Raw genomic sequence first — 25,905 nt, 5'->3', positions numbered from 1 at the left:
CTTTGCCTTGGGGCTATAGGGACTATGCAAATAAAATTTTTCTCAAAAGTTATTTGAGTTTTTGGTATTGAGCTACCACATTCTGGTATCCATCCTATTCCCTATATCATTAACTTCAGTATGAGAAAAGATGTCAGGGTATCCAAAGCAGACAAACAATAGAAGTATTTGAGGTAGCAGCTCTTAATTTAATCTAGAACTTCTACTGATATACTGATAACAGTCAAAGTAGTGAGGAAAAGAAGAGGGAGCCAGTTTGGCCGATTTTGGATACTTAGGGGTTCTAAATATGTCATGTATCTTTCAGGACACCCTGCAGTTAATGCAGTTAGTGTCTGATTTTAAAAAACCAAATTGTTTTGTCTTTCAGCTGGCCATTTCAGGCAAACCTTTGGAATAGGTTCTGGTTTGAGGCTGCTAATGAAATAAAACATCCTTGTTTTGTTTGCCGTTCTTTTGTCGCAGGTTTCGTCTTGACATTTATCGGTGTTTGGCCAGTCCTGCCTTAATAATGTTGACAGAGGAGGATCCAATCCTAAGAGCTTTTGAACTTAGTGCAGACTTGAAAGAATTAAGCCTTGTTGAGGTTGAATTCAGGTAGGAATTGAAAACACAAATAATTTTTAATATTTTTGTATAATTTCAGATGTAGAAATATGTTTGCATTAGAAAAAGTTTATTCTTCATTTTTTCTAAGTGGAGTGTTTAAATTGATAATTAGACATAATAAGTTGCATAATATAATTTATGCCTCCTTAGTAGTAATTTAGACAGTTTAATTACTTTAAATCCTTTTAGATATAGACATTTTAATGTGTGTGGTTGCACCAACAGTTCAAATTTCAGCTCTACTCTGCAAAAATAAACAGAAATTATGCTAAATGCTGACTTACTTGGAAATTATACACCTATTAATCATGTCAATGTCTCATTAGTACTCTGCACTTTTTTTCTGTATCAGGGTAGAAATATGCAATACCTTGTTTATACTGACCTGACTCCTGTTGGGAGTTGTTTTGGGTATTGTTTCTTAATTTTGCTCATTATAAGACTTTGAAGAGTGCATATGTGTATATATTTAAAAACTGCATATGTGTGTAGAAGACTTCATGCTGGACATGCTCTATGTGATGAGCAAAGGCTCAGTGTAATTTCATGTTTAAACAATGCAGTTTTTTACCATTTTGTAACATACCAGCACAAAAGCTTTCCAAGAATGTGAAAGCAAGTCTTTATATAAAGTAAAATTCTACTTTCCTAAATACATGAATTTTCTAAAAATGTGAATTTTCTGCATTTTAGCTGCCTATATTTCTTAATAAGAATTCAGTTGTTGCATTTTTGTGATACAGCGTGGCATTAAAATGGACTGTGTGCAAGGTGAGACAAGAAAATCATGTGGTTTCTTTTCATGTATTTAATACATCAATACATAATATTTAGTGAATAGACTTTAGTTTTCAGATGACAGAAATAAAGCAAAACCCCAAACTATTTCCTGTCCAGTTGGAAAGTCCAAGTGATTTCTTACCAGTGTCATATTTTGTGACAGCTACACTTTCTCATGTCCTGGACATAACTCTAAGCTTTAACTCTGTGTATGGAACTCATGACATAAGAATATGTGTGCTGTAAATTTGCTTGCCAGATTTTCTCTAGTGATCTTGCAAGCTGAACAGAAATGGAATTGTTATGTTACATGGTGAAAACTACTCAGAGTTGTCTTAGGAATGCTTGGATCTTGACATGGGACTTCTGGGGTGGTTTCTTTTAATTTGTCTCAACATAACATACAATCCCAGCCAAAAAGGGCTAGTTTGTGATTTAATGGAAAATACAGGATCAGTGTAATAGTACATACTGCTTCTGTGTGTTTCAGAAATGATTATGAGGAGCTCGCTCAGCAGTGCAAAACCTTTGCTAAAGATTTACTTGCACAAGCACGGAATTCCCGGGAGCTGGAAGTGATTCTGAATCACACCTCCAGTGATGAACATGTAGACAAGCGAGGATTGTTGGAGGAGAGAATGAACTTAAGCCGCTTAAAACTTGCAATCAAGTATAATCAAAAAGAGGTTTGTCTTTGCAGTACCTTGATAGACTTTCCATATCATATTTTGCTAGTAATTAATTACTTTGTTGTTCTGCCTCTGGACACAGAAGTGGAAATAAATATGTGGGAGTTACAGAAGAGATGGTAATACACAGCTATCAGTATGTGAAACAGGGATGCTGAGGGATCCTTCAGTGTTTACTGTGGAGATTAATGTAGTGTTTTCTGTATTGGAGTATAGGCCACTGCTTTTTTATAAACAGCTCTGGTAGTGGTAATTATTTATTCAGTTCTTCATTAAATCCTTGCCTAGAGAGGCATGGATCCTTCAGTGCCAAACATGATTTATCATCTTCTCACTGGTCATTAACTGTTCCGCTTTGTCTCAGGCCTTGCCTGTGCTGTTCAGTAATTAGGTTGGACCTGTGCTGGTATAACTGAATAGCCCCTCTGTTCCAGAATAGCAGCACTTTTTATACCATCAATATGCAACTTCCTCCATGCAGAAGGTTATTGTAATTTTTGTCCCTTCAGAAATTATTACTTTAGTTTTCCATGCTGGAACGCAAATGGATATTGTGGGATTCTAGTACAAGGACCAAGGACAGAGTGGAAGTTTCCTTTTCATGCAAAATGCATTTTTAGTTAGCATTTGCAAAAGCAATTATATAATTCTGTCTGTTCTACATGTCTAGGCTTAAACTGTTTGTGAAACTGTTGAAATACATAGAGTTTATAAGTCATAAGCTGTAGTTCTGGAGTGCCCTACAATCAGCATTACACATTTCTGGCCTGCATTCATCAAGCACGCTGAAGTATTTCGGTGTTCCTCTGGGTTTGAACATAGCTTGCTTTTAGTTCAGGGCTTGGAAAATAACAACTTTTTTGTGCAGTATACATATAGTTAGAAAATTAATTTTAATTATGCAACTTAGTAATGTGTGTGAAGAAACCTGAGAGTGATTCCTTGTTTGTTTCTCCCCCTCCTTTCCCCCAGTTTGTTGCCCAGTCCAACTGCCAGCAGTTTCTCAACACGGTGTGGTTTGGGCAGATGGCTGGCTATCGGCGCAAGCACACCTGCAAGAAGATCCTGACTGTTCTGATGGTTGGCATTTTCTGGCCAGTTCTGTCCCTCTGTTACTTGTTAGCTCCTAAATCTCGAGTAGGTCGAATAATTCACACTCCTTTTATGAAGTTTATTATTCATGGAGCTTCATATTTCACATTTCTGTTATTACTTAATTTGTACTCCCTTGTCTACAATGAGAATAAGAAGAATACAATGGGACCAGCCCTTGAGAGAATAGACTATCTTCTGATAGTATGGCTTATAGGTAGGTATGATTTGAGTGCATTGGATGACAGTTGCTAAATATATAAAAATATATGCCAAATATATTAAAAAATGCCAGTTTAGTGGTACATCAGCAATAAGTAATAACTCAGTCTTTCCTGACCAGTTCTATAATGCTTGGTTGGAAAAGTAGTTAATACCAGAATTTGGACTTGCTACACAGTTGGTATGTGGCTTAAAGATAGAAGTATATGTTATGTGTGTTTATGTGTGCATGCTCCATCTTACAAAGAGATTGGAGGTGTGCATTTACCTCATGCTTGTTTCAAAACACAAAAGCAAATATTATTTTCCTATGTTACGGTTTTCTCTTTCTGTATGTCATTGTCACCAGTTATCATAACTGTACCGAAAAGGCTGCATGTCACTTCTGGTTGATGCAGCAGAGGGAGCACAGGTATAATTTTTGTTGAGTTCCCAAGAACTTTTGGTTGAGAGTTCTTAACTTTTAGCTTGTCTTTGATTGTCTGGCGTGTGATTGTTTTTACATTAAAATTTATCTTAATGTAAGGTAAGTAGATATGTATCATTTTTTTAATTGGGCTTGTAAAAAGCAGTGATATGGTACAAAACAACACAGTTTTTATTTTAAGTAATTCTGAGGGTGATTTATTTGATTATTTAGGGTGAGAGGATTATTGTGTAGTGGTGATTCCTTTCACAATTGAGCTGTATTAAAACTGTTGAGAATTCTTGCAGTTTTTGGAAATATGTAGTATCCCCCACACAAACACAGGTCTTAAACCTGAAAACTTCGAATTTTGAGTACAAGTCAGATTCCTCCTTTGCTTTGAAATTAAATACTATTATTCTATAAATTCTTTTCTTCTGCCAAGTCTGCTGACAAAGTGTATCATTAGGCGATCTTGGTAATTTTAATTAAAGTCTATAGAAATATATTTTTTCCGCATGTAATATTGCAATGTGGATTTCATGTAGGATTTAAAAATTATATCTAAGCAAACATAGTCATTAAAATGGGACTATTTTTCACATCATTGAATCTCAAGTTTTTAAATAGTAATTGCATTTATAGCTTAAATGCTTATTTTGTAATGACATTATACTGATTCCTTGAAAATATTCTAAGTTGATTAAGAACATATTTAGAAAATATTCTGCAAAATCAACTGGAATCAAAAGAATCAAGTAACAGGGATTCATTTACATTATTGTATTCCACAGTCCCATTAAAATACTCCCTAAAAATCATTGTCAGACTGGCCACAGCAGAATCTGTTACACTTTGGGCTAGTAACAAGTTTTGTATTGTTCTGGATGGACTTTCAAAATCATGAATACAGATGTCTTCCATGAGAAAATAGAGCAAGAGAACTCCAGTTATTGTGTGTGTAAATATTATCTTCTTCTCTATTTCCTTTTACTGATTCTGTAACAAATTCAGTATAAAACACATGGTGATCATATGTAAAGTAATACCTGTTCAGTGCCTTGGCTTCACTTCCCTGAGTTTTATTTTTTTCCTGCAGGAATGGTGTGGTCAGATGTTAAGAGGCTCTGGTATGATGGTTTAGAAGATTTTTTAGAAGAATCCCGCAATCAGCTTAGTTTTGTCATGAATTCCCTGTATTTGGCAACTTTTGCCCTCAAAGTCGTCGCCCATAACAAGGTGAGCACCAGTCTTCATAGATCAAAGCTCCCCTGGGACTGACTGAGCAAGTATGATTTTAGTACATTGCTGCAAAATACCTGAAGATGTATTACACGTGGTGTGCTAGAAGTAGGGTGTTGTGGTTCAGTGTTCAACACTAGTAACAGCCTAGGATGGGGTGCAGTGTAGGCTTTGAGCTCAAATGCTCTGTGTGGTATGGGCCATGGCGGTGTCAAGACCTCGGGTCTTGTTGCACCTTGGTCTTCAAAGTGCCGTTGATCAGGCAAATGGGAGTTAGAAAACACATCAGGACATGTCCAAGTACTTGGAAGTCCCAAACAGAGCTACTGTCTTCCTTGAAACAGCTGACTGGTTTCCAAATGTCTTGATTTTTATTTAAGGAAATGCATCTCATCAGATTGGGCATTTGAGCTTGCCTTACTCCATTCAATACTACGCAGAAAGAGAGTATTCTCTGTGTTTGGATTGCCTAGTGCACTTTTGTTACAGAAAGTTTTATTTAGCTTTAGATTACATGTATTTGAATGTCATAAGTGGTGGATTTTTAATTGGTTTTTGTTTGGTGGGGTTTTTTTGGTTGGGGTTTTAATTGGTAGTAAAGATAAAAGCCCTGAGACCATAGAGGAGCCTTGTCTTGTCTCTATGAAAAGCCATCTGGATTTGATTGAAAATACGAGTTTTGAAAACGATCATTGCCATTTTGTTGCATATGTTGTTAACCACACAGCACATGGCAAACTGCCAGACCAATTGAATGCGAACATTACAGCAAAATTCAAGCCAGTGCAGTAGCACCATTATTGTGTCTTGAAAACTGCAAGTTGACAGCTGTCTGGCAGTTTGGAGGGAAATGAACTGGTTCAGTTCTTCCCAACTTGGTGTTTGGCACATTTTCCCATCCTAGCATTGATTCAGAGGTTGGTAATCATTTGGAAAGTAAGGCCATTTATTGGAAAAAAAATAGAGGAAGAATTGGGCCACATTGGGCTGCTTTCCCAGCCATTTGCTTTGCAACCAGCATGTCTCTAGTAGTAATTCCTTTGCTAAGATAAGACCCATTGTTGCCAATTTAAATTGTAAGCCATTTGAAGATGCAGGACTCCTGTCTATACAATAGGTATATAATGGGGGCTTTGCCCCTTTTATATGGTCAAATTTATTTTTATATTTTATAAATCACATAGAAAACCAAGTCAAAATGTTCAGTTTGCATCTTAGGTCCATTATAGGCCTCAAAGCTGTAAGAGCTAAAGGAAGAATCTCTGTAGCAGAAGGATTTGTACACATGCAATTGCAGTGTGTAGCAAAATATTTAGCCCTATTTCTTGCCATCTTTGTGCAGCAGACTTTTGAGTGTTATTATAAAGCAGCTCAGAGTTCCTTGGTTTTTGAATGTCCCTTTTGAGACAGCAGAAGCTGGTAGTATAAATGCTGAATGTTCTCAGCCAAACCAAAAGTTAGGAAACTGTGGATATTCCCTGAATAAGTTGAATAGTAGTACTTAGTGGATAATATGTAAAGCAACAGTTTGTGACTCCCATTCTCTGTAGCCATTCATAAAATCTGTGGAAGGAACCCCAAGTCATAAGTCTTTCCAAAACTGGTTAAGATCAGCTGTCACCACGTTGCTGTTGCATGTGTACCTTGATTTTCTTTGTAGCATCTCAATATTGGTTTTGACTGAGGCCTATTCTACAAGGCAGTGCACATGTTTATATGATAAAGATCCCAAGTCCCTGTTTCAATAGACCGTGCAAGACAGAGTAGATGTGAGAGGAGAGCAGAGGAATAAATGGTTTGAACAAGTGAGTGTCAAGAGTTAGGTGTTCAATTTACATTCTCTGATTTCTGGCTCCTTCTGGAGTGGCTTTTAAAATGCCCTTGTCTGAAAGAGGTATGACACCTATGAGTGATATATATGGTAATTAATTTTATGCTCTTGCCTGTTTTGGAAGTAGAAGTAGGGAGAGGTGTATGGCTACATTTCTGTATTTATAATGGTAGTGGTCTCAACTTGTCCTTTTTTATGTTGCAGTTTCATGATTATGCTGAAAGGAAGGACTGGGATGCATTCCATCCTACCCTAGTGGCAGAAGGTCTTTTTGCCTTTGCCAATGTTCTTAGTTACCTGCGTCTCTTCTTCATGTACACAACCAGCTCGATTCTGGGACCACTCCAGGTGAATATCATTACTGTTTGAAAAAATATTAGACATAAGTTGCTATCCAGTGTCTTATTGAAAATAGGAAAAAGTGTTAAAGTAAGAAATTGAAAAGTAGAAAGAAGTGATACTGCATTGAAGTTTGATTTTTTTAAAATCAGTCTCTTGTGTAAAACATACTGATTCAGATGGGAAAAGGTAAGAAAAAGAGTGAAAGACCTTGTGTCGTTCAGTGAGGGCATTTTTCCATGATAGCTGTACCTATACTGTCTTTTTTGTTTTCGTCTGTTCTAAGCTTAACATACCACCTAAGTTTCCACAGTTTGGAAAGTATAAGGACCAGGTTCTTCCTGCAAAGTTTTATGCAAATAATTGCCTTAGCTTCTTATTTCTAAGGAGATAGATGAATAAGTGTGTAGCAAGGAAGAGTAATCAAAAGCCTTTCTGTTTATGTCTGTGATGTCATTGAAGTTGCACCTTGAGTTGTGCAAATTGCTTTTGTTTGAAAGATATAAATCTGTCTAGAGTATTGAAATACTCACCTATTTATTGGTAGTTATAAAAAGGGAGAACAGGTTTCTTCTTACTTGGTATTTATTGGAGCCTTCCAGAAATGATGACAGTAAAACCTCCCACATTTTAATTATCTAATTTTCTGTTACACATTTTAAATGGAAATGTACTTGCACACTTTGAAAAAAATACTGAAGTCTTGATGTTGCATTAAGCATTAAGGTTGTACAAATTGTTTAAACACTGAAGTCTCTCCACATTTTAAAGAGATTCACTGTTTAACGTGCATGTTTATTTATGTACCAGATCTTTCACAAGTTTTTTATTAGGAGGCTGTGTTGTGAAATTTTCCAAGTAAATAAAAACAGTCAACAGTCACCCCATTCAGAGGCACACAGGAGCTTACGTTATTCCTGCTGGCCAGTAGGGCTGGTGCAACAACTCTTACAGTATTTTCTGAAAGTAGGTCACAAAGTTCAGATGGTGGTAATCAAATATGGGATGGAAACCCAACAGTGGGGGGCAGGGGAAGGCAGCTACCCTGTTCTCTCGGTTCTTAGAGTTATTTTTAAGCCTTCAGTTACTTGACTCATTGGCTAATAAAACCTGTTATAATCCAGATTTGTAAATTGGCTGTGTGGGATGGGTTTTATTATTAACAGAAGGTAGAATAGTACTTCCCTAGATGAGATAATTAGATTTCAAGTGCTCAGAAATTGTAAATACTTAGAGAGGGGAAGCATGAATCTATGAGGAAAGCAACTGGCATTTGGGATGGGTTGTTACACTCTCTTCCAAACAAAATAGTTTTGGGCAGTTTGCACTTTTTGTGCGTTCCTGTTTCATCTACTTTGTCTCTCTCTTGGCAGGAACCATGCGTTAAAGGGAAAAAGTTTTGTCATTGGGATTTGGGTTGGGTTTTTTTCGCTGAAGGGTTGGATATGATGAAACAGTTTGATGGGGAATACAGTGATCCTCTGACCAAACATGCACAGAATTGGTGCAGAGCTCTGCCCACAGCTGCAGAATCTCCATGACCATTACAAACTCTACAGACTCTGAATGTGCTGTGCTGCAGGAGTTACTTGGTGAGTTTCCAGCAGCAGAGGAGGGAGCAGGAATTAATCTCCCAGTAAAGCTGTACTTACAACACCTGGCAATTGTGTTACAGTTCTGGACTATGAGTCGGTACAGATTCTGATTCATGTAGGACTGGGCTTTCCACACACTGATTTATATAGATTAGATCCACCCAATCCCACATTACATATATTTGCATTCTTTATAATGGTACACTGTTCTGAAGAAGTTTTAGGAAGACTAATTAAATTACATAAACCATTTATGGTGTGTCTCTGTAAAAATTTGGGCTTATGTCAAAAGCAAATCAAGGTCTTTCCTGTGTTGGAAAAAAATCACAAGCAATATGACTGTTTTTTTTTTTTTAAAGGTGCTGTATTTCTAATGTTGCAAAGTTCTGTATAGGATATTTTGAATTGGAAACTAGTGATCTGAATTTACTGTCACACCTTGTATGCTTTATCCTTCAATTTCTGTGTGTCTATACATGTGTTTATTTAAAATCATACATAAAATGTACAGTGAGCTAATTTTGTATTCTGCAGATGGGCTTTTGTATACTACTTTTTTTTTTTAATTAGTGATAAATTATTCCAAATATTTTGATTAATTCAGTGTTCTTCTAAGTGTTTTCTTAAATTTCTATGATGGCATTTATGTTCAAATCTGTTTTATTCACTGCTTTTGTCTGTTGACCTGTGAGTTCCTTATTACCATTGGTATTGCAAATAAGTAACAAGGTGTACATACTATTGCTTATGGTTACTTGAAGGATATTAATTTTCTAGGCAATGTTAAAATTACTTACATATTCTTTTTAATATCTAGAATTTTTTCTCTGAAAAACAGTACAAGGCTATCTCCTGACCTTCATGTCTGTTTAGCAAATAGAAATATAACTTAAATATTTAAAATGTAAATAGACTTTTTTTTTTTTGCTCAAAGGCTGAAAGAGACAATACAAATAAAAATAACTACATGTTTTACTAAAATTAGAAATAAATCTATTTCACAGATTTCAATGGGGCAGATGCTACAAGATTTTGGAAAATTTCTGGGCATGTTTCTTCTTGTCTTGTTCTCATTCACAATTGGATTGACCCAACTTTATGATAAAGGATTTACTGTAAATGAAGAAAAGGACTGTGCAGGCATTTTCTGTGAACAACAGAGCAATGACACGTTCCATTCGTGAGTTTGAGATCTATAAAATAACTATTGTTTTAGCCTTTAATCCCTAGTAATTAAACAGAACTGGATTTTTTCACTGATCTTGAATTTATGTTAAACATTTCTGGTGTTAGGTTTACCTATCCAGATTTCTTCCTTGTTTCTGTAGGTTTATTGGTACGTGTTTTGCTCTCTTCTGGTACATATTCTCCCTGGCACATGTGGCAATCTTTGTGACACGTTTTAGCTACGGTGAAGAATTACAGTCTTTTGTGGGTGCTGTTATTGTTGGGACCTACAACGTGGTGGTTGTGATAGTATTAACCAAACTCCTTGTGGCAATGCTCCACAAAAGTTTTCAGCTGATAGCAGTAAGTGGTGTCTGATTAATTACCAACTACCTGTATCTTTGGATTTTACACAGATTTCTTCCTATGATGTGTAAACTCATGGGCTATAGACCTCATGGATGAGCTCTGTCTGTGAGCTCATATTTTTCCTTCAAATAAGAACCTTTCATTTACTTTGATTAAAAAAATTGTAATTTCCATGTTGAATATATACAGGGCTTTAACCCACTGGGAATTGATTACTTTCTTTGATACAGTGGCTGTTCAAATGCTGGTTTTGATATGTGTGGTGCTTTGGCATTTCATCTGGGTATTGATCTATACCTTCTGAATTTTATACTAGGAATTCAAGAAAGATGTACTTGTTTTAAGTATTTAATATTAGAATATTCAAGCAAACCTATTAAAATACTCTGTAATCTATCTACTAAAATGCTATATAACCAAAATTAAATAATGGTCAATTTTTCAGGTATGAGCAAATTAAACTTATAAAACAACCTATTCATATCTCTGTTTCTTTTCTCTGTTAATGTTTCTGATGTTTTAGAATCATGAAGATAAGGAGTGGAAGTTTGCTCGTGCCAAGCTTTGGCTTAGCTACTTTGATGATAAATGCACGCTCCCTCCACCTTTTAACGTTATACCCTCTCCCAAGACAATTTGTTACCTTTTCAACAGTCTCAGTAAATGGATCTGCTCTCATACATCAAGTGGCAAAGTGAAACGTCAGAACAGCCTCAAGGTGAGGAATGATTGGGCAAGCTCTGAGCTCTGCAGCTGGAAAGGTGCTGCTTGCTGAAATGAAAACGCAGATTGCTGCATGAAGCTGCCTGGTGGAAGGTGAATGCTACTAAGATAAATAGGAACTGCAGAATAATGGGTGTTGCATCCAAGATAAATAAGTGTTACTTATCTCTACTTAAGTAAGGTTTTATTAACTTTCTGGTTTGGAAATTTCAACTGACTTCTCTCCAACTTCCAATTCCCCCAGAAATAGTCTGAAAAATTGCTTTGATTGAATGAAAACACATCAAAACCTCAAGGAAGTATGTGCTAATCTCAAAAATGGTGAGGTTAGAATATTCTTTGGAGAAGGTAATTGGTTTTAAACATATTACAGAAGTGTCAGAATAAAGAACCAAAAAAGATCACTGAAGCCTCTCATTGTTAGGGAAGGGATTTTTTGTTTGTTTATTTTATAAACATTTTTTATACCCTGCAATTTTGCATACTAATTTTGCATCTTCTTGCTTGTGAAAATAGCACTAAATAAACAAATTCAAGCACTTCATGGAATTTGCACTGAGAGACATTCAGGGTTATGGAACTCTTGATTGCTCACAGAAAAATTACCAAGCCAGATAGATAAAAATTTTCAGTTTTGCTGGTACAGCAGATTATCATTTAATTTGGATTTTGTGGACAATTTATATGAATTGTATATCTGTGTACATCAGGATGTATTTAAAAAATAGCTTTGTTATTTTGTTCATGTTTCTTCTCTGTAGAATTGTATTACAGGCTTTAGGGCTCAAAAATGACTTCCATAGTAAATACGTTATGTTTGTTTAAAGGAATGGAGAAATCTGAAGCAGAAGAGAGATGAGAATTACCAAAAGGTGATGTGTTGCTTAGTGCACCGTTACTTGACTTCCATGAGGCAGAAGATGCAGAGTACGGATCAGGCCACTGTGGAAAACCTCAATGAACTGCAGCAGGACTTGTCAAAATTCCGGAACGAAATGAGAGACCTGCTTGGCTTTCGAACTTCCAAATATGCTATGTTTTATCCAAGAAACTAAGACCTAACTTTTAAACAAAAGGTGTGTGCTTTAAAATACCCATAGGTGAAAGTGTTGACATAATTCTATTGCCAGATCATATAGGCAAGATTATTGCACAAAAATGCATTTGAAAATGCGTTGGCGTTAGTCGCAGCTCGGTGCCCAAGTGGTCAAAATGAATGCAAAAACAGATACACTAATTTTCTTAACCTCCTAATCTTGGTGTGTATATAAAATTTGTATATAGGAGTTTTTTAAATGTTCCTCAGACTGTCTGTGGTTGTCAGGTGTTAGAGCTTCATAACTAGCACAATGTGTTTCTTTCTTCTATTTTTGTTGTTTGTTCTTTTTTGATACTTGTTTTTCAAGTTGTGGGAGAAGATAGGCTTTTTAAAATGAAAATCCAGTCTGTTTATTTTTAATAGAAAAATCAGATAAAGAATAATAGAAAATTTCCAGCACAGTTGGAAATGATGTATGACTGTAGGTTACAGTGCATGTGAAGACTGTATGGCTCTGAAAGAGGCAGTTCTAGTTTTGTACGATAACACTGACTGTAAACTAACATTTATAGAATACAGCAAAGCAAATCATCAAGACTTTCCATTTTTGTGGGAACATTGACATTTTGAACACAAAATAGACCAACCATTTCTTGAATGTTCATGGTTATGTGTAAGACAATCAAACCCTGCTTGGATTTTTCAGCAGTGCCTCAATAGTATATTTTAATATACGTGTTAGGATTAAGAACAGAATTTAAAAATTAATCTGTGAAAATTTAATGTTTAGTATCCTGGGTTTTTAAAATATAGAGAAATTATTTGAATTATTAAAATCTGTGATTTCATGAAAATGAGGTGAAGCACATGGGTGCTATTGTTTGCAGTGCTGAACAATTCCTGTGCACCATTCTACTCTTCTTTCTGTGAGGTCATTGAGTCTTGTCATTGGAGAGATGTACTTTAGAAGGGTCTGCTTGACACAGGTTTTACATATCCTACTTTTAAATTTGGTTTTCTTTTTTCCTTTTTTTTTACCTGAATTGTTGCCAAGCTAGACTTTTTTTTTTATGTCAGATATAATGTGTTTTGTGAAAATAGTTTATCTGACTTTGCTTACAATGGACAGTAAGGGCTTTGTGGATTTTCTGTGCTAGAGGGTCCTATATGGCTTTATATGCTTATATATAATTTAAGGTGACAAATTGTAACTGAGAAATGTGAGATTCCTGTATTTTTAATTACAAAGTAAGTATATTTATGACAGATAAAGGATTGATTGACAGTTTTACTGTTATGATGGTGCTCTTCTGAAATGGTCGTGTGTCCGGAAGGCACAGGTAGCCATGGTGGTCTTTGACTACAGTTGATTTTGGGAGATTGACAGAATGGGGGCTTACATGAATGTTTACTTTTTTGAAGGAATTCTTATAAAACTCTTTCTTGTAAAGGTAATATATTTTCCGTACTATGAAATTATGTATTTCTGAACTAGGTTTTAATTCTCCACTTTCAGAAGTGTTAAGAGTATAGAGGGATTCTGATCTGTGTTGGCTTTTCATGGGAATAGGAAGTTAACCTCCTGGTTCAAAGCAAAGAGGATCTCTGAGTTTTGTATTTGAACTGAGATCTTATGTTTGAATAATTCACCAACATAAAAACTATGTGCTGTGTATGTTATGTATATTCAAGAAAGGAAGCAAATAAAAGCTCTGAAAAATATGGTTGTATTAATATTTGTCATATTGCAAACACATTATATCAGTTAACACACTGAAAGTATATTTTTGTCATGTAGAGGTAATAGGTTTAAGGACGATAGCTGGTGTTGGTGTGTTACTGCCTTTTTGCTTCTGGACCCATCCTGTTTTGTTCAGTGATATGGCTTCATGCAGTGCCATGAAGTGATGCTGGTTCCAGACCAGCTGGGTTGGATCCTAGACGCACCGTCAGCTGTTTGCACTGGGATGGTTGGTTCTGGGAACAGGGGATGTTGGCAGTGTGAATGAAGGAGCTAATGGAGCTGTTTGAGTGCTTTTCATACATTGAGCAGAGTCCATCAGAGCTAGCTTGGTCAGTGTCTTCGGTGTTGTGTTCTACAATTGGGTAGATGGCCTTAGGAAGAACTGTTGCACTTCAAGGCTCTTGGGGGTTTTGGATTGAGAGTTCAGGAGTTTTTACTTGTCACTGAAATACAAACCTGCAGAATGAGAGAGACAGAAACCTGTTTGTTCTCTGCCATACCTCAGTTATATCACATTATACATCTCTGTTTTATTTGAAAGCTGCTGTGCTCTTCCAAGCTTTGTGGCTGCTAATCAGTACCAATGCTCTGTACTCAATTTTGTCCCATCATTTAGATTTTTCTCGTTCACGTGGGTTAAACATGCTATTGCTTTCTCATTTGACAGTTTAACAGTGGCTGTTCCAAGGTCTCCCTTATGCACTCTCACAGAACAGTTCTAGACAGGCACAGAAACAAAATTTTACATATAAAAAAAAACACTTGGAGAAGCTGGATTTTACTTGGCTATAGGATTCAGAGTTTTCTTGTATGAATTTTTATGCAAGTCATGAAAGGACTAAGTGTTTTTGAGTTAATTGGAAAAGGTTTTTTCTTACCTTTCATATTAATGTCAGTTTTGTCTTGGAGCTAACTTTGCCTTGATAAATGAAAAATGGAGATGAAAATTTTCATGTGTGCATTTGGAGCAGGAAGGTCAAAATCACTGATCACTGAAAGTCACTTTATGCTCATGCTAAGCTATGGTCTTGTTATTTCTGTAGAAATTATTTCAGAAATCGTGATTAGATAATTTTGATTCTTTGGTTTGGTTGCAAGTTGGATTTCAAATTTTTTAAGTTTACAGTCACTACAAACTGGGTTTAAAAACTTGTAACAGTTACCTGTGTTTTGTACCCAACTCTTACTTGAGAAAACTGGCACTGCTCCATGTTCCTCTGTTCCTTGTTTCAGGCCTAGTGCTACCAGTGCATTGATTTGGGAAAGGAACTGGTGTAAAGGGAGCATTGAGGAGAGCAGGCAGGAGCTCTCCCTACCTTCCATTTGGCAGATGATGAGTAAGCTGCCAGTCCTTTCTTGACTCACTGAAAAAAGCTGCGTGACAGATGGCCATGTCATCATAAATAAAAATAGATTGTTGTAGCTCAAGACAGCTCCGAGCATGATTTCCACATTGCTTTTCTCCAGGCTGCTGCAAAGTGCAGAGAGCACTGTGCATAAAATCCCTTAGCCTGCATGGGAATTAATGCTGGAAAATTAAAATTCCAATTTAAAAGTTTTAAAATTACAAAACTACATCTGCTTTGCAAACAAAGTTGCTGTTGGTTCCACAGAGAAATGCTATTTGGTTTGGTCAGTCGGGCAATGCAATCTTTGAAGTGTGGCTGCAGCACTGAGCTGTTGGATGTGAGCTGCCAGCAGGGCTTCTTTGTACCTCTGTGCCCCCCTCTGATCCTTTGTCCCCAGCCCAGCTACCCATAAAGTTTTTGGAAGAGAGGCTGCTGTGCTGCCGAGCTGCGGGGTGGCAGTGCCTCTTGGCGTTACGTGTGAGAATCCATCAGTGAAGGGAATGGCAATCTGCATTCCTCTGCTGGAATAAGCAATGGGTACTTCCAGTAGGGACTGCTTTATTGCATTAGTTTCCTGCCCACACTCACAGATTATCCAAAGAGCTCTGCTCTGGTATTTATATACAAGGAAAACAAATACTTAAAGGGATCTTAGATTCTATATGCACCTTACCACCACTAAATTAATTCCTACCTTCCTCTACCTTATTACCTTACAGAACTTAACAGTGACATTTACTAAGTAGCTAGTCATCAATGGAAAAAAGTGTGGTGGTGTTTTACAGCTGTCTAATTCTTTGAAGAGTTCCTGTTCTGATCAATGATTCACTGACTTCCATGTAAGGAAAATCAGACCCTTAATCAGCAAGGAAATGTAGTGTCAGTTACAATGTGCAAGGCCCAAACCATCAAAAGCATATAAATGATCAAAAAACAGTTTCTATATTTAGCTGCCCCACTTTATAAATAATTAATAACTAGTTGGTGGATGATTTAATCTTAAAATATTTTATTAAGCACTGATAATAATGCAGAAATCCATGTAATAAAACAACTTTAGAGAAAAAGCTAAGTTGAACTGAGTTGCTATAAATATTGCACTTAGAATTCTTATTTTACGTACAAAACTCCTTAAAAAATTGGACAGTTATAAATTAACATCTTCCAAGTAATTGGAATTTGTATGTTTGAGATCAGATGGCTGTGCTTCAGCTGTCAGCCTTAGGGAGGGTCTGTTCCACTTTGTGCCAGGTGTGCTTACGTGGACAGGAGGGAAGGAGGGGTCAGCATGGTCATACTGTTGGCAGTCAGTTGTATTTCCATGACTTATGCTAAGTTAAAATGATTTTTCAAGACAGATGATAGAACACAGCTGCAGAGTTCAATTTTGACATGTTTTGTTTTTCAAGGCATTTAGGATCTTTGAGTTCTTAGTCTTAAAACTCATGACAAAGCTGTTGGGAAAGACTTTGCCTCTACCATCTTCTTCCACCTGGCCCATGATGATGTAGTTTAAACCTAGAAAGGAGAGAATGAGATTACAAGACAGAAATCTGGGACATCCTTTGGTAAGCATAGTTCTTTACTTGTGGTTTCTGTTTGTTACCAATGCCTTCCAACATTTTTTCCTTCCTACCTGCAACATTTACTCCCCTACCCATCTTTGCCATGCTTGTTACACCACAAACTACAGTTATGTAAAAATCAAGCAGATACACAGCTAAGTGTGTATTACATAATTAAATATATAGGTGACAGTCTTTAATCATAGACTGTCAGGTGAGTCTGAGAGGCTCTAGAAGTACCCATCAGCACTGGATAACCTAACCACTGTCACCCAGGCTGGAATATGTCTCACTAATTTTGAGTATTTTCACATTTACTCAGCTTGTAGGTTAATGCCCTTAAGCAATAATGCTCTTAATTCTTTTCATTCCCCTTCCCTCCACAGAGATGTAAATATTTTCTAGATACATACAGAAGCATTCAGGCAGGTGGACTTAATGAGTGGTAAGACCTGGCTTTGGACAACTCAATCTGCATATATTTATGCCTTAGAAGGGTTGGGGATTTGCAGGGTCTTGGGCTGGAAGGAATGGTATCACAGGGATATAAACAGAAAAGTTCAGATATTATGTAATGGCTCTTAAATAATCCATTGAGATTTAGGATGAGAAACAGAAGTGTGTGGTTTGGAGCCAGAAGTCTGCCCAAAAGGAGAGAGTTTGTTTCACCAAGGACATTATTATGTCTCCCAGTGTGTAGTTTTCAAATAACTAAAGGCAAAAGCTAATTTCTGATCATGTTTTTTCACTTTGTTACTGCCCACCTTGAGTTAATATGCTTAAGCACTGGTAGTATCTGGAATGATATCAGGGTTTTTTTGATACTTATTAAATTTTTTTGACTGTTTCCTGCTATGGCTCCATTTATGTTCTTGTGTTCTACCTGTTTAGTTATGAGGCAAAGCTAAAAACAGTTTTATTTTTTACTTAGTTACTTAAATAAAAAATGCTCTCAGTATTTCTTTTAACACCTTTACCACAATTAACTGAGATTTATGTTTGTTGATCTCTGTATTATATTATTTAAGGTAGCTTTTAGCAGTACTGGCTGTTTGCAGATATAAAGTGGGCTTAATACTATGAGTATTTCTGTAAAGCTGTAAATAATTCAGGAGATACACAACAGTGGAGCTTGATTTCTGCCATTTCCTGTGAAATACTGCTTTTCTAGGGTTAGCAGGCTGCTGTCTTCCTCTTCTCAACAACTCTGTATAAAAACTAGCTCCAAAATACATACATGTAAACACAAATCTATCTCAGCTTCATCTGAGAGATGAAGCTGAAAATCAGATTTTATCTTGCATCACGTGGCTTTTAAAGAAAAAAGTTTTTCAAACTCCTGTGATCTACATGAGCCTAATCCTTTTGCAGTAAAACAGAAAAACACAATAAATTCCTGGAATACTGGTTATTTAAAATTTATTTTAATACTAACTTCTGATTATAGAAAAAAACCATGGTAATTTTCTTGATTTTTGTGGCCATATTTCAAATAGTAGTTTTAATAACTGTTATCTTTTATAAACACACAAAGCAGTTATTACTGTGTACTTACCTCTCCTGATGAGAGGACACTGCTTACACATAACAAGAATCTTGGCACTCATATTCTTGCCAGCTTGTTGGATTGCTAAATTTCCCTCCTTATATACATTAATGATGGATATTGTTGCATGCAGACTGCCAGCCCGTGTTACTGCTGTGATTACAGTTCCAGTTATTACTAGAAGAAAAGACATTTGATATATTTGGTACACTTTTATTATTTTTAGACATAAATTTTGAGGCATCATAAAAACTTATTAAGTATATTAGTGCCTAATAAGGAAACAAACAGTACTGGGAACACGTACCAAAATATGAGTATCACTGCTAATAACTAACTCACTACTGTCAAATTTTGGTGGCACCAAATATGAAATTGTTCTACAATGTGTCAGTCTTGTGCAAGCCCAGTTCTCTGATTTCAGTTAAACAGTACAATTTGATACTACTTTTAATGAGCCATTTTCAAATTGTGCAGAAGTTGAATTGAAACTCATCTAGCCAAATTCCCAGCTCACTGACACTCCCAGATGAGTAGCAGGGAATAGTTAATGCCCTAAGAACTAGATTTTGATCTGAGGCCTGATACAAACTTACTTATTTCAGCTGAATACAGTTACACATTTCTAGTTACCATCATATCTCCCAAAGACCTCTCAGTAGGAAAATCAAGATACTTTCTTTTCCCTAGGCTGACTAAATTAACTGGTAAGCCATCTTTATTTATCAAAAGGAAATGGTAATTGGTATTAACAATTTGGTTTCTTCTCAGGTCATTTTTTTAATTCAGATATTCTATCCTAGGATAAATTTGATCTTCAATTATCAAGTACGTACAGCCAGATTTATTTTACAAAGCTGCATAATCCATATTTTGGGATTTTGTACATTTGTACATTATCTTCCTTTAATGCAGAGCTTTAAATCAAATAGAATGTTCCAGTTCAATCAAGAGAGAACTGTGGATGTTAAAGTGCTGGGTATTGCAGCTATATTTCTAGAAACAATAAAATTAAATGCATGATGAAAGAGAAATAGATATTATTTTCTAAAATAATAAATTCTACAAATAAACTTCAAATAAATCATATTCTATGAACAACAGACTTCTTCTTCCTACCTTAGGATATGCTTGCATTCACAGTAGCATATAAAGTATTTTTACTCTCACTCCTGTCACAGAAAAAAACTGAAAAATGTCAAGTATTTGACAGAAAACAGGAAAGAATAATGTGATTTATTACTGTGATGCTAGAGGAAAAAAACCAAGCTTTATATAGTATCATTTACCATAGGCCACAAGAGCTGGGGTGTGGTCAGTAAGAGGAGACCATTTATGGTTTGGGTTTTTCCCTACCTGTTTCTTTTGTGTTGGACCAGCCTGTAGGGGCTGCAGGTTGGAAGGGGCCGGTGGTCAGGGCTGGGAGGGGCTCCCGGAGCCCACCCTGCCTCAGGGTGCAGCCACAGCCTCCCTGCTGCTTGGGCACCATCAGGCAAAGCCGCCCTCGGACCCACCAACTTCCTCAAATCTCATGGGATTAGCAGTGCAGTAGGAGAGAGTCAGCTTAAAATGAAGAAAGGCTGGTGGCAGGGAGTTTTCCCATCAAATTGCCAGGCATGTTATAGGGGATTAAAAAAAGATTGCAGTATTAATATGGGAAAATACCCTGCCACATAACTGAATAGATCAGTAGTGACAGTGCCATGCTCATACACAGCAGACACCATTTTTCCTGACTGATTTATGTCTGTGTACAGACAGCAGTGCTTGGAAGCTTCCATCCCTTCTCATTTCTTTTCAAAGCATTTTGGAAGTCTATACACTGTATTGTGGAACAGTCAGCAGGTGCAGCATAACATGTATTGGCTGGTTACAGAAAATGGAGATGACAATACAGCAGCTGAATCAATGAATCCTGGGGTTGTCTTACACTGGCATTTGCTTTTCAGATTGAGAAGGTATGTTTGTCTCAGATACCTGTGCAGTGCCTATTTCAGAATATCTCCAAGAATGTACCGAGTGAAACACAGTATCTATGTATCTAATGTCAGATACATAGATTAGGTGGTGTAAAATATTGGCCTATATATTAATGGTAACTTAGAACTACATCTGAGAAAATTTCCCTGAGTCTCAAAACACAGTAGAGAATGAAAAAATAAAAAGAAACTTTGCTTCCTTACCAAAGTTGCTTGAACAATAATTGCTTTCCAGAGTCCCACTCCTTTTACACTTCTGCTGGCACAGGGCAACTGTAGGTTTCACAGCTTTTTGAAGAGCAAAAGGAAATTGAAATTGAAATGAAGCATTTGATACAAATGAAAAGCACTATGTTCAAAGAAAGACAAAAAGAAAGAGGAATAATCCTGATGTATGCATGAACTAGACCTGGCGTTTCAGGGGATGAGCACCACAGTAACAATATTCCTTTTCTCTGCTGTCACCTCCAGTCATTGTCTTTTCAGGTGTCTCAGCTGTGTCTGTTCTAGTGGCCAGAGAGAATGGGATGTTACTCAAGATTTGTGTGGCATCTGAAGTCTGTCACTGCTGTTGCCACACAGCCCTAGCAGAACACCTGGAGTACCACTGCACAATGTTACAGTAACACTTCTGAGAGGGGGGATGGCCTTTTATTGGAAATTACTGCACTGTGATGAAAGGGATCAGAGTTCAAATTCCTGACCCTTTTTTGCAATGAAATTTTTCACATAGCTTCATATCAAGTAATGTTGCATAGTTTTTCTTGATGACATTTTGAAACAAGATGTGTGAAGTATGGATTTAACATTAGGGACTGACATTTCCTTTCTGAAATGGAATGCTTTGTTTATAAACAACTGAATACACTTGGCATCTTTTCCCTACTTGAGTGGATGCTTATAGTCTCTGTACATCATTCCATGTAACATCTTGGGATGCAGTACTTTAAGGTTTTTATGTCCTTTTCAAATTTGTTTGGAATTAGTCAGTGACATAGGTATTGGAAACATGGAGGTGACACTGATAGATTTTTTAAAAACCTACAAACTTACAAACCTCCATAACCTTATTTTCCAAGAAAAACTAAATTAGTTAGCTATTAGTTGTACTAGATACAAGTATCTTTGCAGTTTTTTATGTTAGAATGGAGCATTTTGCAAAAGTTTTATTCAGTCTATATCTCTTGAAAAAAACCTTCTGACTAACTTTCAATCAGTAGTTTATACTTTTATACTTCTTTTTAACTGAATAATTTTCCAAGTTTCTAAGGATGAACTAAATGATATTAAAATTACTTTGCCTTTAGTGCAGTGGCCATGACTGTTAGAAGATCTGTACTTCTCATTGTTTTGCCTTTCAAATTCTAAGTTTAAAGCTTAGGCTTCATAGTTTTTTATTTATTTTGAGCTGGTTTGTTCCTTTTTCCTTCTCCAGTCTTCTTGATATTTGAGTCTTTAGAAAGTTAAATGCCTCCCACAAGGAAAAATGTTTTAAAGAACAAGTTACTATGTCAATGTACAGGTCTGGCAAGTGCTTCCTATCTCAGTGCTACACACAGCACACCAAAAATTAAGAATTTAATGTTCCTTGAGTCTTTCAAGTTAGTGTCCATAGTAGGAGGTTAGGAAATCCAGCAGGTAGATGACTCCCAGGTGCATGCCAGCATGGTAGCTGCCAAAAATTTATTGAGATGCTCTTGTTTTTCTAAATTTAAAACTGGGATTATGCGTTACAAAATAGTCTTTTTTGGTCCTTTTAGGGCACTTTTTTCTTTTTTTTTTTTCCCAGTTTAATAAATTTTGGTTGGTGACCAACTTTGCTATGACTTATCAGCAGAGGCTGTCTATTGTTTGTAAGGTACTTTAGCAAAGCTAACTGGAGAAGAACTGGAGAGGAACTGAAATAAAAGTTTAGTTGCCTACCACTTTACATATAGGCACATTGACAGGAAAATGCATTAATTTATCCAATGATATAAGGAAGTCAAATACCTCACCACAGGTATTGGATTAATCTTCATTAGTTTTACAAATGTATTTACAGCATTTATTTATTTATTTCTGCAAGTACTAATATTTGTATGTTACATAAAGACTGACGTAATTCTTGAAAGAGCCTGCTAAAGTTTAATATTTTATTCATGCCTGGAGTTCTGTGCAAGTTTAAACGGATCTGATTTGCAAGATAATAAGATGAGTCTCTTTGAACTGGACACTTCTGAATACAAATGATTGCTCAGAAATGTAACTGAACTGCAGAGGTTTGGTTTGCTTTGGTTTGTTTTGAAGATCAGAAATGCCTACACTGTGCAAAACTGATCACACCTTGAAAGGACTTCTTTTTTCTGTCTGCCTGACAAGTCTTTTGAACACTTTGCCTCTGTTGTCCTCTCTCAGTTTTTATTTTCTAACACTGATGCTGTCATGAAAATTGATTTGGAGTTAATTGGTAAATTTCACCTCTCTTGCCTGTGCAAAACCCTGAACAGGGTTACTGACAGCCTGGGTTACTTGAGACCAAGTGTTTCAACCAACAAAGTCGTTAACAAGTGCTTGAGAGTGAATAAGAGCTGAATTATTTATTGTTAGAGTCACATCAGAATGATTTACAGGTCAGTATGATTTCAATTTTTTAATGTTTATTTTCATCTATTCTGAATACCTTCATTAGCAGGATTAAAGCACCACAGCTTCTTGGTTTCCTGCTGACAAGCCATTGCTGCCCTGATTTGTGATGTGTTTTAAGTACAAATCAGGTTATGTCTTGCAGAAACATCATAAATAATTTGGTTTTCTGCATAATTGTATCTGAAATGCCTCACATTCAGGTTATAGAAATTCTAAGAATTTATCCCTTCAGTATCTCAGTAATGAGGTATTTTTGGCAACACCTTCAGAGAAATCCGGCTCTGATCTTTCATATTTGCTGTCTAGTCTTAAATACAAAAGGAGATTTAGTTTTAGTGAGACATATTTCTCTGTAAGTTCCAATCACTAAGTATTTTCAAATAAAAATTATTCTAGGAGAGTGTCATATTGACAGGGTGTTGACAGAACCTGAAGAGGGCTCAGCTGGCTTCCATACCACTTTTGCTTGATCTTAAAAACTATATGAAGAAAAATACAGTAAGATCTTTACATATCAACTTGTATAGAAGAAAGAGTTCCTTTAAATAAAACTATTGCCCAAAATATTCAGAACTTTTTATTCAAAAGAAATTAGCTTCTCCATTCTTCTATGGAATGTGCTAGTTAACTGTCCAAAATTGAGAAGAGACAGGAAAATTCTCTCAGGTGGAGTAAGTCACTTTTACACTGAACTCTTGCCTGGATAGATTTCCTTTAATAATGTTAAGTGTATTCTCCCTTGAGTATATTCCAGTACTCCCTTGAGTATATTAATTTTAATTAATTCCTTCAATATTTAAAATACTAACAAACTGTAAAACTTGAATTTTTAATATAATTTCTATTTTGTATTTCTGTAATTCTCTCCTTGTCCTGGAATAATTAATTTTTATAGGAAATGAAATAGAGCCAGTAAGACTTACTTGAGGTAGCAGGGACTGTTGTGGTTGTAGGCAGAGCTGTAGTTGTGGGTAACTTTTTTGGTCTAAATTTATAATGGCCAATAAAACCATCAGCTGTTAAGCTTAAATCAGATAAAAACTGAACGAGCAATTCATTTTTCTCAGACAGAATAGGCCTAAAATAGAAAACCAAAATAAAATATTTCCATTCTTTCACATGTCAAAGCCAAACAGCATTAATAACATTCTTAAAAAAAAAAAAAAAAACAACACTCCAGACTAATACTGAAAAATATGTGATTCTTTGCTAGCATGTCACACACTGGTGTTTTGAGGATGAAACTCATTTCCATTAATCACCTAAAACTCTTGATTCCTGAAGTTTATGTCAATATGAGTATTGTTAAATTATTCCAGTGACTCCATTGCAAACTTCACTTCCATGAAATAGAAGGGGTCAGATTAGGAAAGTGGGAAAATACATTGAAGAAATCCTCAGTATACAGGGGAAGTAAGTAAATGGGGGTTTTTAAAATTTGGTTTTGTTTAGTGAAAAAGATATTGCACAATTGGAAGGGCTATGAAAATTCATGAAGTACTGGATTCTGCAGCTCTTCAACAAACCCAGCAAAAATAAAATTATTTTGGTTATTACTCCTGTGAGCTTACTTTTTGTCAATTATTAGATATTGATTACCCAGGACTTCTTCAAAACCCTTAATGAGGTCTTTGAAGTAAAAACTTGTCATTGTTTCCCTTTTTTTTTGGCAGATTATCAGAAATCAGTTTACTCTGATGGCCAGGTCTGACATAACCAAAAGTAAGGGGCTGATTAACTGGAATTCTCTGGATTTACAGGTGGTTGCCCAGTTTAGACTTCCCTTGCTTTAGTATTGGCACAGCCTGTGGATGTAGGAGGGCAGTGATTTTCAGCTGCCAAGAGATTTGTTCTGCTTCCTGAACACCAGGACTACAAGGCCAGATCTGAAAAATCTGACCCAGTCTGTGTATCCTGTCTTTTTAAAAAGGGCTGAGAGGAAAATGAGTCAGATAAAGTGAGGAATGAGCCCAGGGGCTAGAGAGCTCAGCTGGATCCTTGTCCTTCAGTATCTATAATCAAAACATACACATTATGTTAATGTTCAGACACCATTACTATCGGTGCTACACCAATATCAGTAACATTTGGGTTCGCATTAGTGTTGTTACACAGTGGTCTAATGAGGCTTGTGGGACAGGAGAGAACGTGGGCTGGAGCCAGGGTTAGTCATGGAGAGGGAGAAAATAGAGAAAACCTAGAGAGAGAGAATTTCTACATGTTCAGTTGGAGGTACAAAACACTGCATTTAATTTAAAAATTAAAATCTTTTAGAAGCCTTGGACAGAACTGTTAGCAGAATGACACATAGTAGTAGTGAAGTTCACAATTAAAGGAAGTTACTTACGCTGGTGGACTGTCTCCACAGTACTTCCCAATTCTTTTAGCATCATTGATTTCCCCACCATTAAACACTGCCACATAGTCATATCTGCAGTAGTTGTCTCTCTCCACGTCAAACTTCTCAAACTTTAACTCTATTAGCTAAAGGGAAAATGGAAATAAGTCATTTAGATTTTGACATGCAGAATTTATTAATACTTCTCATAGTAATTGACATCTTCATATGAAGTACTATTTAATTTTTCTTTTGATAAAGGAAAATTTTTTAATCCACTTAATTGTAAAGTATTTTAATCCACATGACCTCTCCAACGAATAGTTCAGTGTATGACTCTTAATATTCTGTAAAATGTTTTCTGCTCAAATGCCTGCAAGTAACTTCTGATAAAGTTATCTTTATGAGTGAATGTTCGTAGGTGTTAGGTGTTACAATGCTCTTAAAATAACTACAGCAAGTGTAAGCAACAGAAAAGGAGCTTTTAATGTCATTGCATCATTCAAGATACGCTAAAGAAAAAGCAAAGGCAAACTTGATCTGAGACATTTCACTGACTTCATTAACAGCAGGACCTAAATCACTGGTTGCCAATGCCGTGTATACTTGATGCAGAATTAAAAACATGAGAAATTAAAATGTTGATAGAAAGA

The 25,905-nt window shown here is 36.1% G+C and overlaps 2 protein-coding genes across 4 annotated transcripts in view; one reads left to right on the top strand and one right to left on the bottom strand.

The window, feature by feature from the left end:
• The window catches only part of TRPC1 (transient receptor potential cation channel subfamily C member 1), a 100,649-nt gene extending 85,374 nt beyond the window's left edge, over positions 1-15,275 (top strand). For 2 of the 3 annotated variants that reach the window (XM_068200838.1, XM_068200835.1), the window contains 9 exons: positions 466-597; positions 1,880-2,075; positions 3,051-3,387; positions 4,898-5,037; positions 7,076-7,219; positions 9,810-9,985; positions 10,134-10,335; positions 10,865-11,059; positions 11,892-13,826. In XM_068200838.1, coding sequence (XP_068056939.1) covers positions 466-597; positions 1,880-2,075; positions 3,051-3,387; positions 4,898-5,037; positions 7,076-7,219; positions 9,810-9,985; positions 10,134-10,335; positions 10,865-11,059; positions 11,892-12,119 — 1,750 coding nt within the window. In that variant the 3' untranslated portion in view covers positions 12,120-13,826. Of the gene's footprint in view, positions 1-465; positions 598-1,879; positions 2,076-3,050; positions 3,388-4,897; positions 5,038-7,075; positions 7,220-9,809; positions 9,986-10,133; positions 10,336-10,864; positions 11,060-11,891; positions 13,827-15,080 lie in introns of those variants that run through there. The other variant, XM_068200837.1, reaches the window with a different exon arrangement.
• Positions 15,276-16,431: 1,156 nt separating this feature from the next.
• PCOLCE2 (procollagen C-endopeptidase enhancer 2) overlaps positions 16,432-25,905 on the bottom strand; it is a 22,765-nt gene continuing 13,291 nt past the window's right edge. The window contains exons 5-9 of the mRNA XM_068200847.1: positions 25,262-25,398; positions 23,838-23,992; positions 20,491-20,574; positions 18,317-18,484; positions 16,432-16,714 (exon numbers count right to left, since the gene is read on the bottom strand). Coding sequence (XP_068056948.1) covers positions 16,578-16,714; positions 18,317-18,484; positions 20,491-20,574; positions 23,838-23,992; positions 25,262-25,398 — 681 coding nt within the window. The 3' untranslated portion in view covers positions 16,432-16,577. The remainder of the gene's footprint in view (positions 16,715-18,316; positions 18,485-20,490; positions 20,575-23,837; positions 23,993-25,261; positions 25,399-25,905) is intronic.

This window comes from Anomalospiza imberbis, chromosome 10 (genome assembly GCF_031753505.1).
Source record: "Anomalospiza imberbis isolate Cuckoo-Finch-1a 21T00152 chromosome 10, ASM3175350v1, whole genome shotgun sequence".
NCBI classification, from domain to species: Eukaryota; Metazoa; Chordata; class Aves; order Passeriformes; family Viduidae; genus Anomalospiza; species Anomalospiza imberbis.
The sequence above is the reverse complement of the archived record's forward strand: the minus strand, read 5'-3'. Positions and strand labels throughout refer to the sequence as shown.